Source organism: Myotis brandtii, unplaced genomic scaffold, assembly GCF_000412655.1.
Source record: "Myotis brandtii unplaced genomic scaffold, ASM41265v1 scaffold115, whole genome shotgun sequence".
NCBI classification, from domain to species: domain Eukaryota; kingdom Metazoa; phylum Chordata; class Mammalia; order Chiroptera; family Vespertilionidae; genus Myotis; species Myotis brandtii.
The window spans coordinates 18,213,929-18,228,373 of NW_005353967.1; the positions used below are offsets into that span (position 1 = coordinate 18,213,929).

A 14,445-nucleotide genomic window follows, 5' to 3' on the forward strand; every position below is an offset into this window, starting at 1 on the left:
CCCCTGATTGGCCCTGCTCTGTGCGTGACAGGGGGTGGCGCCGCAACCTCCCCATCGACCCTGCCTTGAGTGTGACAGGGGGCGGTGCCCCAACCCCCCAGTCGGCCCTACTCTGAGCATAACTGAGGGAGGCATCGCAACCTCCCGATCCGCCCTGCTCTGTGCATGACGGGGCGGCGCCCCAACTCCCCAATCGGCCCTGCTCTGAGCCTGACAAGGGGCTGCACCTAGGGATTGGGCCTGCCCTCTGCCACCCGGGAGCAGGCCTAAGCCAGCAGGGCGTTATCTCCCGAGGGGTCCCAGACTGGGAGAGGGCACATGCCGGGCTGGGGGACCCCCCCCCCTGAGTGCACAAATTTTTGTGCACCGGGCCTCTAGTCTATAATAATAAAAGCACAAAAGGCTAATTAGACTGGACAGCTGAACAACCTTACGGATGTCCTTCTTGACGAAGCCTGGGCTGCGAGGGCCAAGGCAAGCTGCCACAGCTGCAAGGGCTGAGTCCCTTGCACGAATTTCGTGCATCAGGCCTCTAGTCTATATATAAAAGGCTAATATGCAGTGTCCCCTCAGGAGTTCGATCAGGAGTTCAGCCAGCAACTGGGGAAGGGAGGCCCCGGCCAGCAGCCAGAAGACCCCTATCTGCCCTGATTGCCGGCCAGGCCTAGGGACCCTACCCATGCATGGATTTCATGCACCGGGCCTCTAGTAATTAAACATCGAACCTCTGAAAAGGAAGGGTGGGGGATAGATGGAGTGAGGTATACATCGATGGATAATTTATTTTAAAAATCTGAGGCAAATATGGAAAAATTTATTAAAGCTGGGTCACAGGTAGATAAGTCCAATATATTCTTTTGTGTGTTTGAAACATGTTCATGAAATTTTTAAAAAATAACCTTATTGTGATATAGTTTATACACCATACTAGAGGCCCGGTGCACGAAATTCGTGCACGGGGGCAGGGGTTGTCTCTCAACTCAGCCTGTACCCTCTCCAATCTGGGACCCCTTGAGGGATGTCCGACTGCCCGTTTAGGCCCGATCCCACTGGGGCTGAGCCTAAATGGGGAGTCAGACATCCCTCTCACAATCCATGACTGCTGGCTCCCAACCGCTTGCCTGCCTGCCTGCCTGATTGCCCCTAATCACTTATGCCTGCCAGCCCGGTCACCCCTAACTGCCCTCCCTTGCCAGCCTGGTCGCCCCTAACTGCCCTCTCCTGCTGGCCTGGTCCCTCCCAACTGCCCTCCCCTGCAGGCCTGGTCGACCTTAACTGCCCTCCCTTGCAGGCCTGGGTCCCCCCCAACTGTCCTCCTTTGCTGGCCCGGTCACCCCTAACTTTCCTCCCTTGCAGGCCTGGTCCCTCCCAACTGCCCTCCCCTGCTGGCCATCTTTGACCACCTGGGGGCGGCCATCTTGTGTGTTGGGGTGATGGTCAATTTGCATATCACCTCTTCATTATATAGGATACAATTTGCCCAATGGAAGTATATAATTCAGAGGTTTTTAGTGTATTCGCAGAGTTCTGCAATCATCACGTCAATTTCAGAACATTTTCATCACCAGAAAAAGAAACAAACTCAATAGTAATCACTCATTTCTTTCCAACCCCCACAGCCCTATGCAACCACCAATCTTGTCTCTATGGATTTGCCTTTTCTGTATATTTTATGTAAATGGAATTATATAATATGTAATCTTTTGTAACTAGGTTTTTTACTTAGCATGTTTTCAAGATTCATCCATGTTGTAGCATATGTCAGTACTTCATTTCTTTTTATTGCCAAATAATATTCCATTGTATGGATATACTACATTGTGTTATTCATCAATTGATGGGCATTTGAATTATTTCTACTTTTTGGCTATTTACCGGTCAACTGCCATGATATTTTGAATTCAATTAAAAAAGGTCCACTGCTTGTGTCTATAGATGGTTAAGAATAATGCTGCTATGAACATTCATGTACAAGTTTTTGTTTGGATGTATGGTTTTCTCTTGATACAGACCTATGAGTAGAATTGTTGGGTTGTATGGTAACTCAGTTTAACTTTTTGAGGAACTGCCAGACCCCTCCAAAGCAGCTGCACCATTTTACCTTCGTACCGTATTGTATTGTATTGTATTGTATTGTACTGTATTGTATTGTGTATGAAATTTTTAATTAAATATTTCTGCAGCTCTTTATCCAATTAAAGAGACATGTATTGAATACATATCCAGTATTCATATGTATGAGTCACTGTGATATATACTGAGAGGCAAGCAAAAATGTAAACTAATGTAAGCAGTAATTATAAGCAGTATAATAACATTCACATATTCATATAACTTCATAAGTATTAGATAAACAAAGTGCTGTGGAGCAAGGATAGAGTAATTAGTCCTGAATATTAAAAATCTGGAAAACTTCTCTGAGAAGTTGACTTTGAATGTTTCAAATCACCTTTTGAATTTAGAACTTTTAATGATATAGACAAGTACTTATATTTGGTAAAAAAATAATTTCAAATTGTTTATATGGTATAGTCTCAACTATATTTTAGAAGTAGGAAAGGTAGGACACACTGAATTATTGATAGTTAGTTATAGGTAGAATTATAGGTGACTTTTTCTTCTGGAGCCTCCACATTTCTACCAGAAGCATCATAATACTTTTGTATTCAGAAGAAGTATTAAAAATAATAAAAGTTAAATTATCAGGGCCTAAACTCCATTGTGTCTTATCATAGAGAAATTGTTATCTATGGTTTTAAAAAGTATACTATTTTATAATTATCTTGTTTCTTTTTTAAGTTTCATGCAGAAATTTATTTTGACCATGACTTACAAAGTTATGTCCTTGTGGATCAAGGCAGTCAAAATGGTACAGTTGTTAATGGAAAACAGATTCTTCAGGTGAGTGTGTGTGTGTGTGTGTGTGTGTGTGTGTGTGTGTATACATGTATATATAAAAATTACTTGCACATTATTTCAAAAAAAATGAACTGAAATTTTTTATTCCTGAAGGCCATAGTTATTATATATATCATTTGGCTAGGTCAGTGTTCAAGTCCAAATGTGTTACATGGAAGGGAATTCTGAAAAAGGGCTGAAGAAGGATATAATAAGTTAATACTTGACTATTGAGTTTTGACTTCTAATTATGTATCTATATCTTGTCTTAAGAGATAAATGCATTTTTAAAAATATGTTTTTATTATTTCAGAGAAGGGAGAGGGAGAGATAGAAACATCAACGATGAGAGAAAATCATCTATCACTGCCTCCTGCAAGCCCCTTACTGGGGATTGAGCCTGCATCCTCAGCATGTACCCTGATTTAGACTTGAACCTGGCCTCATGGTTCATAGGTAGATGCTCAAACACTGAGCCACACTGGCGGGGCGAGATAAATGCATTTTAAAGCTATTCAGAGTAAATGTTTTTACAGCAGCTTTAGGGGTCCTTTTTTGTGTTTTTAAAATTTTATTTTAATGAAAGTATTGCTAAACTTTAAATTCCTTGAAGGTAGCGGCTATGTCTATCCAATTAACTCTTCTATCTTCAACATGTAGCAAAGTGCTTGGCACTGGAAGGGAGGACGTATACTTAAAAAATGAAATTGTCAAGAGGAAGAAGAATAATGATGCACTTATCCCCTGAACACTTAGTCTTTTTTACCAGAATTATTTGTTTTGGTACTAGATTGTTTAAAGTTTGGGTGGGTATTTCTCTGATAGGATTGGGCATGGAGATAGGAGATTGTGTTATCTTCTCCACTAGTAGAACATTATGGATCATCCTCAAGTTGTGGAAATGTGTGTGCATATGTATGCCTATCTCATTGAGAACCATCTCAAAAATATTTTTGTTATAATCAGACATTACTTCCATTTGACATAAAATAATCATATGTAACTCTTTTGGATTTCTGTTTTGTAATTTTTCCCTTCAGCCTAAAACTAAATGTGACCCTTATGTACTTGAGCATGGAGATGAAGTGAAAATTGGAGAGACTGTGTTGTCCTTTCACATTCACCCTGGCAGTGATACCTGTGATGGCTGCGAACCAGGGCAGGTTAGAGCTCACCTTCGTCTTGATAAGAAAGATGAATCTTTTGGTATGTGAAACTATTTTTAATGTGCATGATAACTTTCAAATTCACTGGAGTGTGCTAAATATGTATCAGTTGGCTACGAGCTTCATATCTTGATATAATACTGTGTTGAGAGAATTTATATATATTACTGATTTTAGAGAGAGGAAGGGAAAAAGGGAGAGAGAAATGGAGGGAGGGAGAGGGGGAAAGATGAAGAGAAAAAGAGAAACATCAATGAGAGAGAGAAACGTCCATTGGTTGCCTCCTGAACGCTCCCTGACTGGGGATTGAACCTGCCATCTTTTGGTACAGGACAACGCTCCAATCAACTGAGCCACACTGGCTAAGGTGAGATAATTTATATTTCAATAAATATTGTCAAATGAGACTAAGAAATGACATGTATTTAAAATTTGAGAACTAGGCTAGTCTATTATGATTGTAGTTGATTTTTCTGTGTAATAGCTGTTCTTTTATAGCATTAGGTTACTTTCTGACTAGGAGGTAATCATTAGTTCTGTCTTTGCTAATCTAGTTTAGTAGGCTTTTGAAGCAGCTACATATTCTTCAAAAGAGTAATTGTGACACAACTATAATAAAGATTGGTTTCCTTTTAACATTTATTTACTGATATGAAAAAGTCATCCACAGTTAAACTCTGTCATATAATAGTAACTATCTACAAAAAAGAGAAAGATGCAAATTGACTGTACCTTCACGATGCCCACCAGCCAATCAGGAGCGAGTATGCAAATTAACCAAACAAAGATGGCGGGTTAATTTGCATACTCAGGCACCAAGTGGCCGGGGGCGGGGTGGGATGCTTGCAATGTCGCCATGGCGACGACGCAGGTGTTGCGCACCACCCCAGCCGCTCCAGGACTCTGGGAAGGCGGAAAGGCAGCTCTGGGCTGGTACCGGCAGCCACGGGAAGGAAGGCCCATTCTTGCACGAATCTTCGTGCATTGGGCCTCTAGTTATAATAATAAAAGTGTAATATGCTAGTTAGACCGGACGTCCTTCCTTCCAGACAAAGCCACAGTGAGTGGGGGCCGAGGTAGAGGCTGCAGAGGCCCCGGCTGTGGCAATGATGGGCGGGGGTTGGGGCCAAGGCCCTTGCATGAATTTCGTGCATTGGGCCTCTAGTAGAAAATAATAGGTCAAGATATTAAGAGTTATTGGTTGATATGCTTTCCTACTATAGTTTATGTTGATGTATCATCTAAGTATACACCATGATTTTCTGTAGAAAGTAACACTGTGGGAAGTTGCTATTTTGCTTTAAGCTCACTCATCTAAGGCTTTTAAAATTTAAATAAATACCTTGAACTAGTAAGAACAAATTTTTTTCACATCAGTTTTCCCCCTAAATATCAATTTTACATGGTCATTGTATATTTTTTGTTTTCTGATGCTAGATCATGAAAATAAGTATGACACTTTACAAAGTAATATAAATCTTGGGATCTGTGGTTTTTCTTTTGCACATGCCTGCGTTTCTTTGGAAAAGTCACAGTATTTAAGAATCTTAGTGTTTGATGTTTCTCTTGTTATCTGTACTATTACATTCCTATAATCTTTGGGTTTTGGTTTATTTTCCAAGTAGATTTAATTACCAAAATGTTGAAAGGACATCATCACAACTCAAGATTCCTTTATATTAATGTTTATTTGCACATTTGATTAATTTATAGATGGGATGAGAATATTAATTAGTTTTTAATTATTAAATATGACTATTAATTTTATATAAAATCTGTCAGCTTTAGTGAGTTTTTCTTTTTAAATCAGACTCACTTTTTCCTTTTAGTTGGTCCAACACTAAGCAAGGAAGAGAAAGAGTTGGAAAGGAGAAAAGAGTTAAAGAAAATACGAGTAAAATATGGTTTACGGGTAAGGATGTTAAGTATCATATGTGTACCTGATTTTGAATAAAAATGCCTTTAGATATGCATAGTCCACTTTAATATATATAAAAATAGTTATTTAGAATGATTTTGAAGTTTATGTAATTTCTCTTAGTTGTTTACTGTTGTTACCTTAACAACTGTTGAGGTTGAAGTAGAAAAAGGATAATAGTACCCTACATTTTTTAAAATTTAAATTCTTTATTGTTTAAAGTATTACATATGTCTCCATTTTCTTCCCTACATTTTGATAGCCATTTCTGGTTTTAAAAACTTGCATTCAAATGTTACCATAAAAGAACATAGTTGAAGGACTAAAGCTGCCTGATTTCAACACTTGTTATAAATTACAGTAATACAGTATAGTATTGACATAAGGATAAACAAGTCAGGGAAACAGAATAATGAATCCAGAAATGAATCCATATAGATAGACAGGTGTGTGTGATTTCAGCAAAGGTGTGAAGCAATTTGGTGGAGAAGGGGTGGTTTTTTTAAATGAATAATTAAGTTACCATATGCAAAAATAACAACAAAAAGAACTTTGATTCACACCACATAATATATAAATGAATTCAAAATGGATCATAGATATGAATTTAAAATCTAAAACTATAAAACTTTTCTAAGCAAACCTTTTAGGCAAAGATTTTTTTATATATCTAACACTGAAAGCACAGTTCATAAAAGAGCATATTAATAAATTGCACTTCCTCTAATACTTCTGTTTCTCCAAAGACACTGTTAAAAGGATGAAAAGATAAGCCACAAACTGGGAAAAATATTTGCAAATCAATCTGATAAAAATCATACATCTTATATCTAGAATACATAATGAACTCTCAAAACTCAGTAAAAACAAGTCAATTAAAAAATGAGCAAAAGATTTGAATAGATACTTTCAGCTGATGTACAGATGTAAAACACATGAAAAGATGTTCGGTATCAGTAGTCATTAGGAAATGCAAATTAAAAACAATTAAAAAGACTGACCATAACAAGTGTTGGTAGGCATGTAGAGGAATAGGAACTCACCACTCTAATCCAAGGTATTTATCCAAGAGAAATGAAAGCATATGCTCATACAAAAACTAGTAAACAAATGTTCATAGCAGCAATTTTTCTAATAGCCAAAACTGGAAAAAATTTATGTGTTCATTATGAATGGATAAATAAACTGTGGTATATACCTCTGTGGTCAAATACTATTTAGCAATAAAAAAGCATGAGCTATTGATATGGGCTGCAATATGGATGAATCTCAATTATGCTGAGTGAAAGAAGCTAGACAAGAGTACATAGTATATACTTCCTATATAATAAAGAGGTAATATGCAAATTGACCATCACGCCCTTACAAGATGGCTGCCTATGACCAGGCCGGCAGGGGGGTTAGTGAGGGACGACCAAATGACTGAACAGCAGGATGTGTGGGGTGACCAGGCCAGCGGGGGGCCATGAGGGGCGACCAGGCCAGCAGGGGGGGCAGTTGGGAGTGATTAGGCTGGCAGAGGGGTCAGTTGGGAGCGATCTTGCCGGCAGCGGGGGCAGTTAGGGGTGACAAGGCCGGCAGTGGGGGGCAGTTAGGGGTGATCAGGCTGGCATGCAGAGGCAGTGAGGGGTGATTAGGCCGGCGGGGGATGGGCAGTTAGGGGCAACCAGGCAGGCAGGCAGGTGAGCGATTAGGAGCCAGCGTTCCAGGATTGTGAGAGGGATGTCCGACTGCCAGTTTAGGCCCAATCCCCGGGATCGGGCCTAAACTGGCAGTCGGACATCCCCTGAGGGGTCCCAGATTGGAGAGGGTGCAGGCTGGGCTGAGGGACACCCCCCTCCCCACACGAATTTCATGCGCCGGGCCTCTAGTCTATTTATATAAAACTGTAGAAAAACAAACTTACATGTGATAGAAAGATTGCCTGGTTGCCTGAATACAGGAGAAGAAGGATGCCCAGGGAGGATCTGAGGGATAGATTACAAAAAAGGACAAGGACACTTGTGGGAGATGGATTTGTTTATTGATTGGGGTGATGGTTTCATAGGTATAGACACATCTCAAAAGTGTCTAATTGTACACTTTATGTGTAATTTATTGTATGTTAATATACCTCAATAAGGCTGCCCCCCGCTGCTGTAAAAAGTATTGCCATTTAATCCTGTAAGTAGACCAGGAAGGTAATATTTTCAGTTTACATTTGAGAAACTAAAGCTAAGGGTCACTCAGTTACTAAGTGATAGAGCTAGGTATAGAATCTAGGTCAGTGACGGCGAACCTATGACACGCGTGTCAGAGGTGACGCGCAAACTCATTTTTTTGGTTGATTTTTCTTTGTTAAATGGCATTTAAATATATAAAATAAATATCAAAAATAAAAGTCTTTGTTTTACTATGGTTGCAAATATCAAAAAACTTCTATATGTGACACGGCACCAGAGTTAAGTTAGGGTTTTTTAAAATGCTGACATGCCGAGCTCAAAAGGTTTGCCATCACTGATCTAGGTCTAAATTAGTGTATTTGTCCAGTGCTTTTTACACTTCATGAAGATGTGGGAAAGATGCTCCAAAATAATATATGTACTGCAACATTGTATTTTTTTGTTACTTTTGTGCTAATGGACAGAAATCATAATAGAAAAAAAATGTCAGGGGACTAATTTGGGAGTAAAATAAAAGATATATAAGGAGGGAATAAAATGTTTTCTCAAAAATTTTAACTCGCCGTAGCTGGTTTGGCTTAGTGGATAGAGCATCGGCCTGCAGACCAAAGGGTTCCGAGTTGATTCCAGTCCAGGGCATGTACCTTGGTTGCAGCCTTCTCCCCGGCCCGGGACCTGGTCGGGGCTCGTTCAGGAGGCTTCCAATCAATGTGTTTCTCTCACATCGATGTTTCTCTCTGACTTTCCCTCTCTCTTCCACTCTCCCTAAAAAATTCAATGGAAAAAATATCCTCAGGTGAGGATTAACAAAAATATAAATAAATAAATTTTAACTCAATTTCTGAATCATCTTTTGGAGAAAAGCCCATTGAGATCAGTGGTTGTTTTGCTTCTCTGATTACAAGCAAAATTAGGTAAAAACTTCTGTGGTACTTTCCTTGAATTGCTCTAGCAGCCCCTAGCAACTCTGGATGAATGACATACTTTTTACATAAAGATCAACAAGTAATAACAAAGGGTGGAGAGAAGCCTTCTCTGAAGCTCCAACCTGAATTGACTACCTGCTCTTTTGTGCTTACTGCCACATACTATGTATACCTCTATTGTTGAACCAATCATACTGTAGCTTGCTAAAGATTATGTGTCTGTCTTCCTGGATTATAAATTTCTTTGTATTCCATCACCTAGCATGGAGCTTAACATACTCTTTACTTAATAAGAATAAGGAGCATGGCCCGGCTGGTGTGGCTCAGTGGTTGAGTGTCAACCTATGAACCAGGAGGTCACAGTGTGATTCCTGGTCAGGGCATGGGTTGTAGGCTCAATCCCCAGTGTGGGGCATGCAGGAGGCAGCTGATCAGTGGTTCTCTCTCATCATTAATGTTTCTATCTCTCTCTCCTTCTCCCTTCCTATTTCTGAAATCAATAATAGAAAAAAAATTTTTTTAAGAATACAGAGTATGTTAAGCTCCATGGAACTTAACATATTCTTTACTCATAATTCACATATGATTTATATTCTGTATACAATTTGTGTTTTAGTACAACTTTGAATAATATAAACATTTTAAAGGGGATGGAATAAAAATAGCATATTCAATAACATAATTGTCTTCATTTATATGATGGCTTGTTTTAATTGTTTGAGACCACATTGAACAATATTGCTAATAAGGCAGATATACAGGCATTACATTTTTATATATTTGTTGTTTTCATTGAGTATTTTGTATTTATAAAGAATACAGACTATGAAGATGAAAAGGCATTGAAGAATCCAAAATATAAAGATAGAGCAGGGAAACGGAGGAAGCAGATTGGAAGTGAAGGAACTTTCCAAAGAGATGATGCTCCTGCATCTGTTCATTCGTAAGTATTAACTTTTCCAAAGTAGTTTCTAAAGTAGTTGTACCAATTATTTTTAATTTATTCATTTATTATTAATGTGACCTAAGTGGTCTTTTAGAAATCAGTTATCATCTTAATTTTTTTTTAAAGTGAAATTACTGATAGCAACAAAGGTCGGAAGATGTTGGAAAAGATGGGTTGGAAAAAAGGAGAGGGCCTGGGGAAGGACGGCGGAGGAATGAAAACTCCGGTAAGACTTGCGTTTTCTTTCACTCTTTAGCAGGTGTGTTGACTGTGTACCTAATATGTGCCAGGCATTGCCTTAAGAGCTAGTACTATAGTAGCAAGCAAAAGCAGATGTGATTACTGCCTCAGTGGCATTTATGATTACCAAATATATATATGTGCATTGTTTTATTTTGGTTTTAATATTTTCAGGAAGCCTCTTAAGAGTTTTTCCTTCAGTGGAGCTAGGATAGTGTTATTTCCTGAGTCAAGGTTTTTCTGTATCATTTAGTTGTTTTTAATGATTTCATGGTACTAAGCATTGCAGGAGCAGTTACAGTGTTACTTTACAAATAGGCAGATTTTATATTAGCTGGAGAATCTGTTTTGGGTTCAGGAATCAGAGCATGTAACAAGCAATAGAGAGAATAATGTTTGAAAAACAATACAGTGATTTAATTCCAGTCTCATGGTTCATCCGAATTCAGATTATCTTTCACAAAAACCTTACAAAGTAACATGACTGAAGAACTTTCTTCATAATTACTTGGTACCTAAAGAAATAATGAATGAATCATGGAGTTTAATGTAAATTTTCTCATTTCATTGATATACAATGGCAACAACATGGGTTTTATAGCTAGACCTAGGTTAAAATAGTGCTCTGCTGCTTACTATCTGTGGGACTTAGGGCAAGTTTGGACTTCAGTTTTCATATGTAAAAATGGGGATAAGAACTGTTTTTCAATGATGTCATGGAGATAAAGCTCCTAGCATGGTGCCTGACATATTAGGGACTCAGTAACTGGTAGCTTTTAATGGTTCCCAGCATAATGGGAAGTATTCCCCTCCTTTTATGAAAATAAGCAATTGAGTTCTTTTTATGACTCTTAATGTTTAACCTACCTGTTCACTTACGTAGGTGAGGCTAGGACAGTAGGTTTAAATAAATCTATTGCTGTACTTTTGATTAGAGTAGGATGACAGATTCTGCAGCATTTCCATGAATTTCAGTGCTAATTAAGGAGCACTCTATTTGTTGTTGAGGGAACTGTCCTTATTGACAGACAAGACAATGTAGAAAAATTTAAGTTCCATGTATAATCATGTATGTATTTCTGCATGTATCTGATACATTTTGATAGGTTTTTCTTTTGCATCAATCTTTTCTAAATCAAAAGAATTATACTTAAAATACTAAGTTGGACAAAGCAGATTTTAATGTGCTTTGACTGTACAGTAAATAATTCCTCTGCTCAACTTTTGGTAATAGATTCAGCTTCAGCTTCGACGAACACATGCAGGCTTGGGGACAGGTAAGCCATCCTCAATTGAAGATGTTCACCTTCTCCAAAACAAGAGCAAGAAGAACTGGGAGAAAGCACGAGAGAGGTTTGCTGAAAACTTTCCAGAAACTAAGCCTCAAAAAGACGCACCAGGGACTGTTCCTTGGGTCAAAGGGACTGTAGAGTGAAGGTCAGTCCTAGAACACAATTCAAGCTTTTTAACAGAGAATCTGGAACTTTTCCCTCCAAAAGAGCCAGTGGCATGAGGGAACCTGTATCACAATTTACCCCCTCATGATTCAAATATGTATAATAAAGTGTGGTTTGCAGCTTTTAAAAAACATTTTTTAAAAACTAGTAAGTAGTGAATGTATCAAGTTATTTGATGGGTGGATTAAAGTTCACAGGGCATGGATGAGCTTATCAAACTTTGTTATTTTATCTTGTCATTTATAAGACCTACATAAGTAACTAGCCATATCAGCAAAAAATTCATATCCCCACTAATGATTTAAATGTACATTTGTCTTTGTCTCCATATGTTCATTATGTTGAGAAAACATGGGTAGAGGTGCATAAATTTTATTTTCCTTGAAATAATGTTAAGTAATAGTATTGAAGAACTAACGAACAGGTGACACGTAGAAAATTAGTCTTTCATTGTTTTCTTCTGTGAAGAATCTGTTGATTTGTACTATATATTAAGCATTTACATTGGTTTGTTTCATAGATTAAATATTTAGATATGAACAATTGAGTACAGTATTGAAATATTCATTGTACTGGCATTTGTAGTTTTGATAAATCCCATTGCTGGCAATGGAGTTTTGCCAGATAAATCTAATTTCTACTGCCAACAGATTATCTAGCCAAGGCCTCAAACTCAAGTATTTATTGAAAATGTTCTCAAATGCAATAAACACATTGTAACATCAGAAAGAGTGATTCATTGAACCAATGATTTAAACATACTGGTCTGCTTTGAACTCACTACCAGCCAGAATTTTCCTTTTGAAAGTGGCAGAGCAGTGACAAGAGGACTCCCTGGAATGCTGGAGAGCTGCAGTGCAGTTTCCTGAGTGCAGGTGTCACCGCTCTGCCAGTTATCACTATTTTCTTCCGTTGGACTTTTCTCTCAGCTCTTGTCTGGGAAATTAATGCTGGAACTGACCCTCTTTTGGCAGTGAATATAAGCTACAGCTCCCTCATCTGCTATAAAGAAATGTCTTCAAGATTTAGAATAGGAAAGAAAAATTCTGGAAAAAAAAAAGTACAATAGGGAAAATAATTCAGAAGAAAAGGCTACCTGTTGGAATTTCTAGTCTAAATGGTATAGGGTACGTCGAAAGAAAAGGGAGTGAGGAAAGAAAAATAAATTTATTATTAAAGATGAGACATGTGACCAAATTATTAAGTCCCTTAAAGCCTAAGTTGGGATAATCAGAGGCCCTAGAACTCCAGATGTGGTTATAATATTTTTCTGTATCCTTCCTGGCCACCTACACACCCTAACACAAATATATGTGCATTAGACTTGGAGGCAACAGGAGTTTCCTGCATTATTTTCTCTAAATTAGAAAAATAATTACTCATCTAAATGTGGTTTGGTACTGGTGCCCTGTATATAGGTAACGATACAGAATTCCCAAAGTAGACTTTGCTTCTGGTAGATCTTACTCATTGGGTTAGTATACTGTCTATATAGTTCCCATTTTTATTACTGTTTTGCAGAAAACTTTTTTCATTGTTTTCTTTTGTTAAGAAAATGGAAACTTGAAAATGGTGATAAAAATTGAAAAACAACAACCCTGAAATATATGTGATACTTGCAGTATTAAACCCCTTTGCAGATCAAAGTCTCAGGGCTACACTGTATAGTGGTTAAAGCACTGAATCATGTCTGTATCTATTTCCAATTATGAAATAATACTCATTTCACATGTCTGTCTTAAATAGAAAATGAGAAAATGTATATAAAACCACTTTGTAAACCATAAAAGTAGTACAAATGTGAGCTTCTGTTTGTTCAGAAGCATACATGTCAATTATGTACAATTTGGATTACACATAAAATTGTTTTGTGTCTAGTATTTTAAATTATAGTTTATTCACACTATGTAGAGTTATTAATTTAATAGCCTTTAAGGGTTATTTTAAGTGGAGCTACAAGTTGCTAATTTGAGAAATCTTAACATTTTATATTTTTGCCAGAACATGAGAAGTTGGTAAAATTGAGAACAGAAGAAACTATCAACATTAAAGAAAAATAACAAATTTTTTTCTATAATTAAATAGTTAAATACTTTTTCTCAAAAAGAAAGGATTTTTTTTCTGCTTTTAGACAGTTTTTACTTCTGATGGTTCACCCGAATCAAATACCTTCCAACGTATTGTGTAAAATATTATTTCTTAATTTGGTACATTTTCAAATTGCAGGCAAAAGAAGATAGAAATTTCCAACAAGGTAGAGCAGACGTATCAGAGGTTTTGCACAAGGCCACCCTATCGAATTGCAGGAAAGAGGGATGTGCTTGGCAGGGAGCCAGAAAGGCATTTCTGGACCCAACACGTTCTCAGGAACAGTTGAAAGTATTTTCTCTAACATCTTATTCTAAATGGCTTATTTTTGTAGGGCATCACTTTTGTGTCTGAATCTTTGATTCAAAATGTTTTATTTTATCTTTTTAGACTGTAAAGTTGGAAATACATTTGGATTCTTTAAAATGAGTCAGCATTCATGTGTGTGTCTGTTTATCTCAGCCCAGGCTCTCACTCTGCCTTTCTGCTTTACTGTTCTTCGTGTTGACTGTGGCTTTGTAGTTGCAGAGTGACTTTTGGAACGTCAGTCATTACATTTATTTCCGAAACAGGCAGAAGGGGTAAAGAGAGTAGTGTTTGTTTAGTTCTCTTGTACAGGAGAGCAAAGCCTACTCAGAAGCTCT

The 14,445-nt window shown here is 37.8% G+C and overlaps 1 protein-coding gene across 1 annotated transcript in view; it reads left to right on the plus strand.

Annotated features, from left to right (window-relative positions):
• The window catches only part of AGGF1 (angiogenic factor with G patch and FHA domains 1), a 32,597-nt gene extending 18,367 nt beyond the window's left edge, over nt 1–14,230 (plus strand). The window contains exons 9-14 of the mRNA XM_005858157.2: nt 2,800–2,901; nt 3,939–4,104; nt 5,894–5,976; nt 9,886–10,013; nt 10,143–10,242; nt 11,491–14,230. Coding sequence (XP_005858219.1) covers nt 2,800–2,901; nt 3,939–4,104; nt 5,894–5,976; nt 9,886–10,013; nt 10,143–10,242; nt 11,491–11,691 — 780 coding nt within the window. The 3' untranslated portion in view covers nt 11,692–14,230. The remainder of the gene's footprint in view (nt 1–2,799; nt 2,902–3,938; nt 4,105–5,893; nt 5,977–9,885; nt 10,014–10,142; nt 10,243–11,490) is intronic.
• The last annotated feature ends 215 nt before the right edge of the window (nt 14,231–14,445 follow it).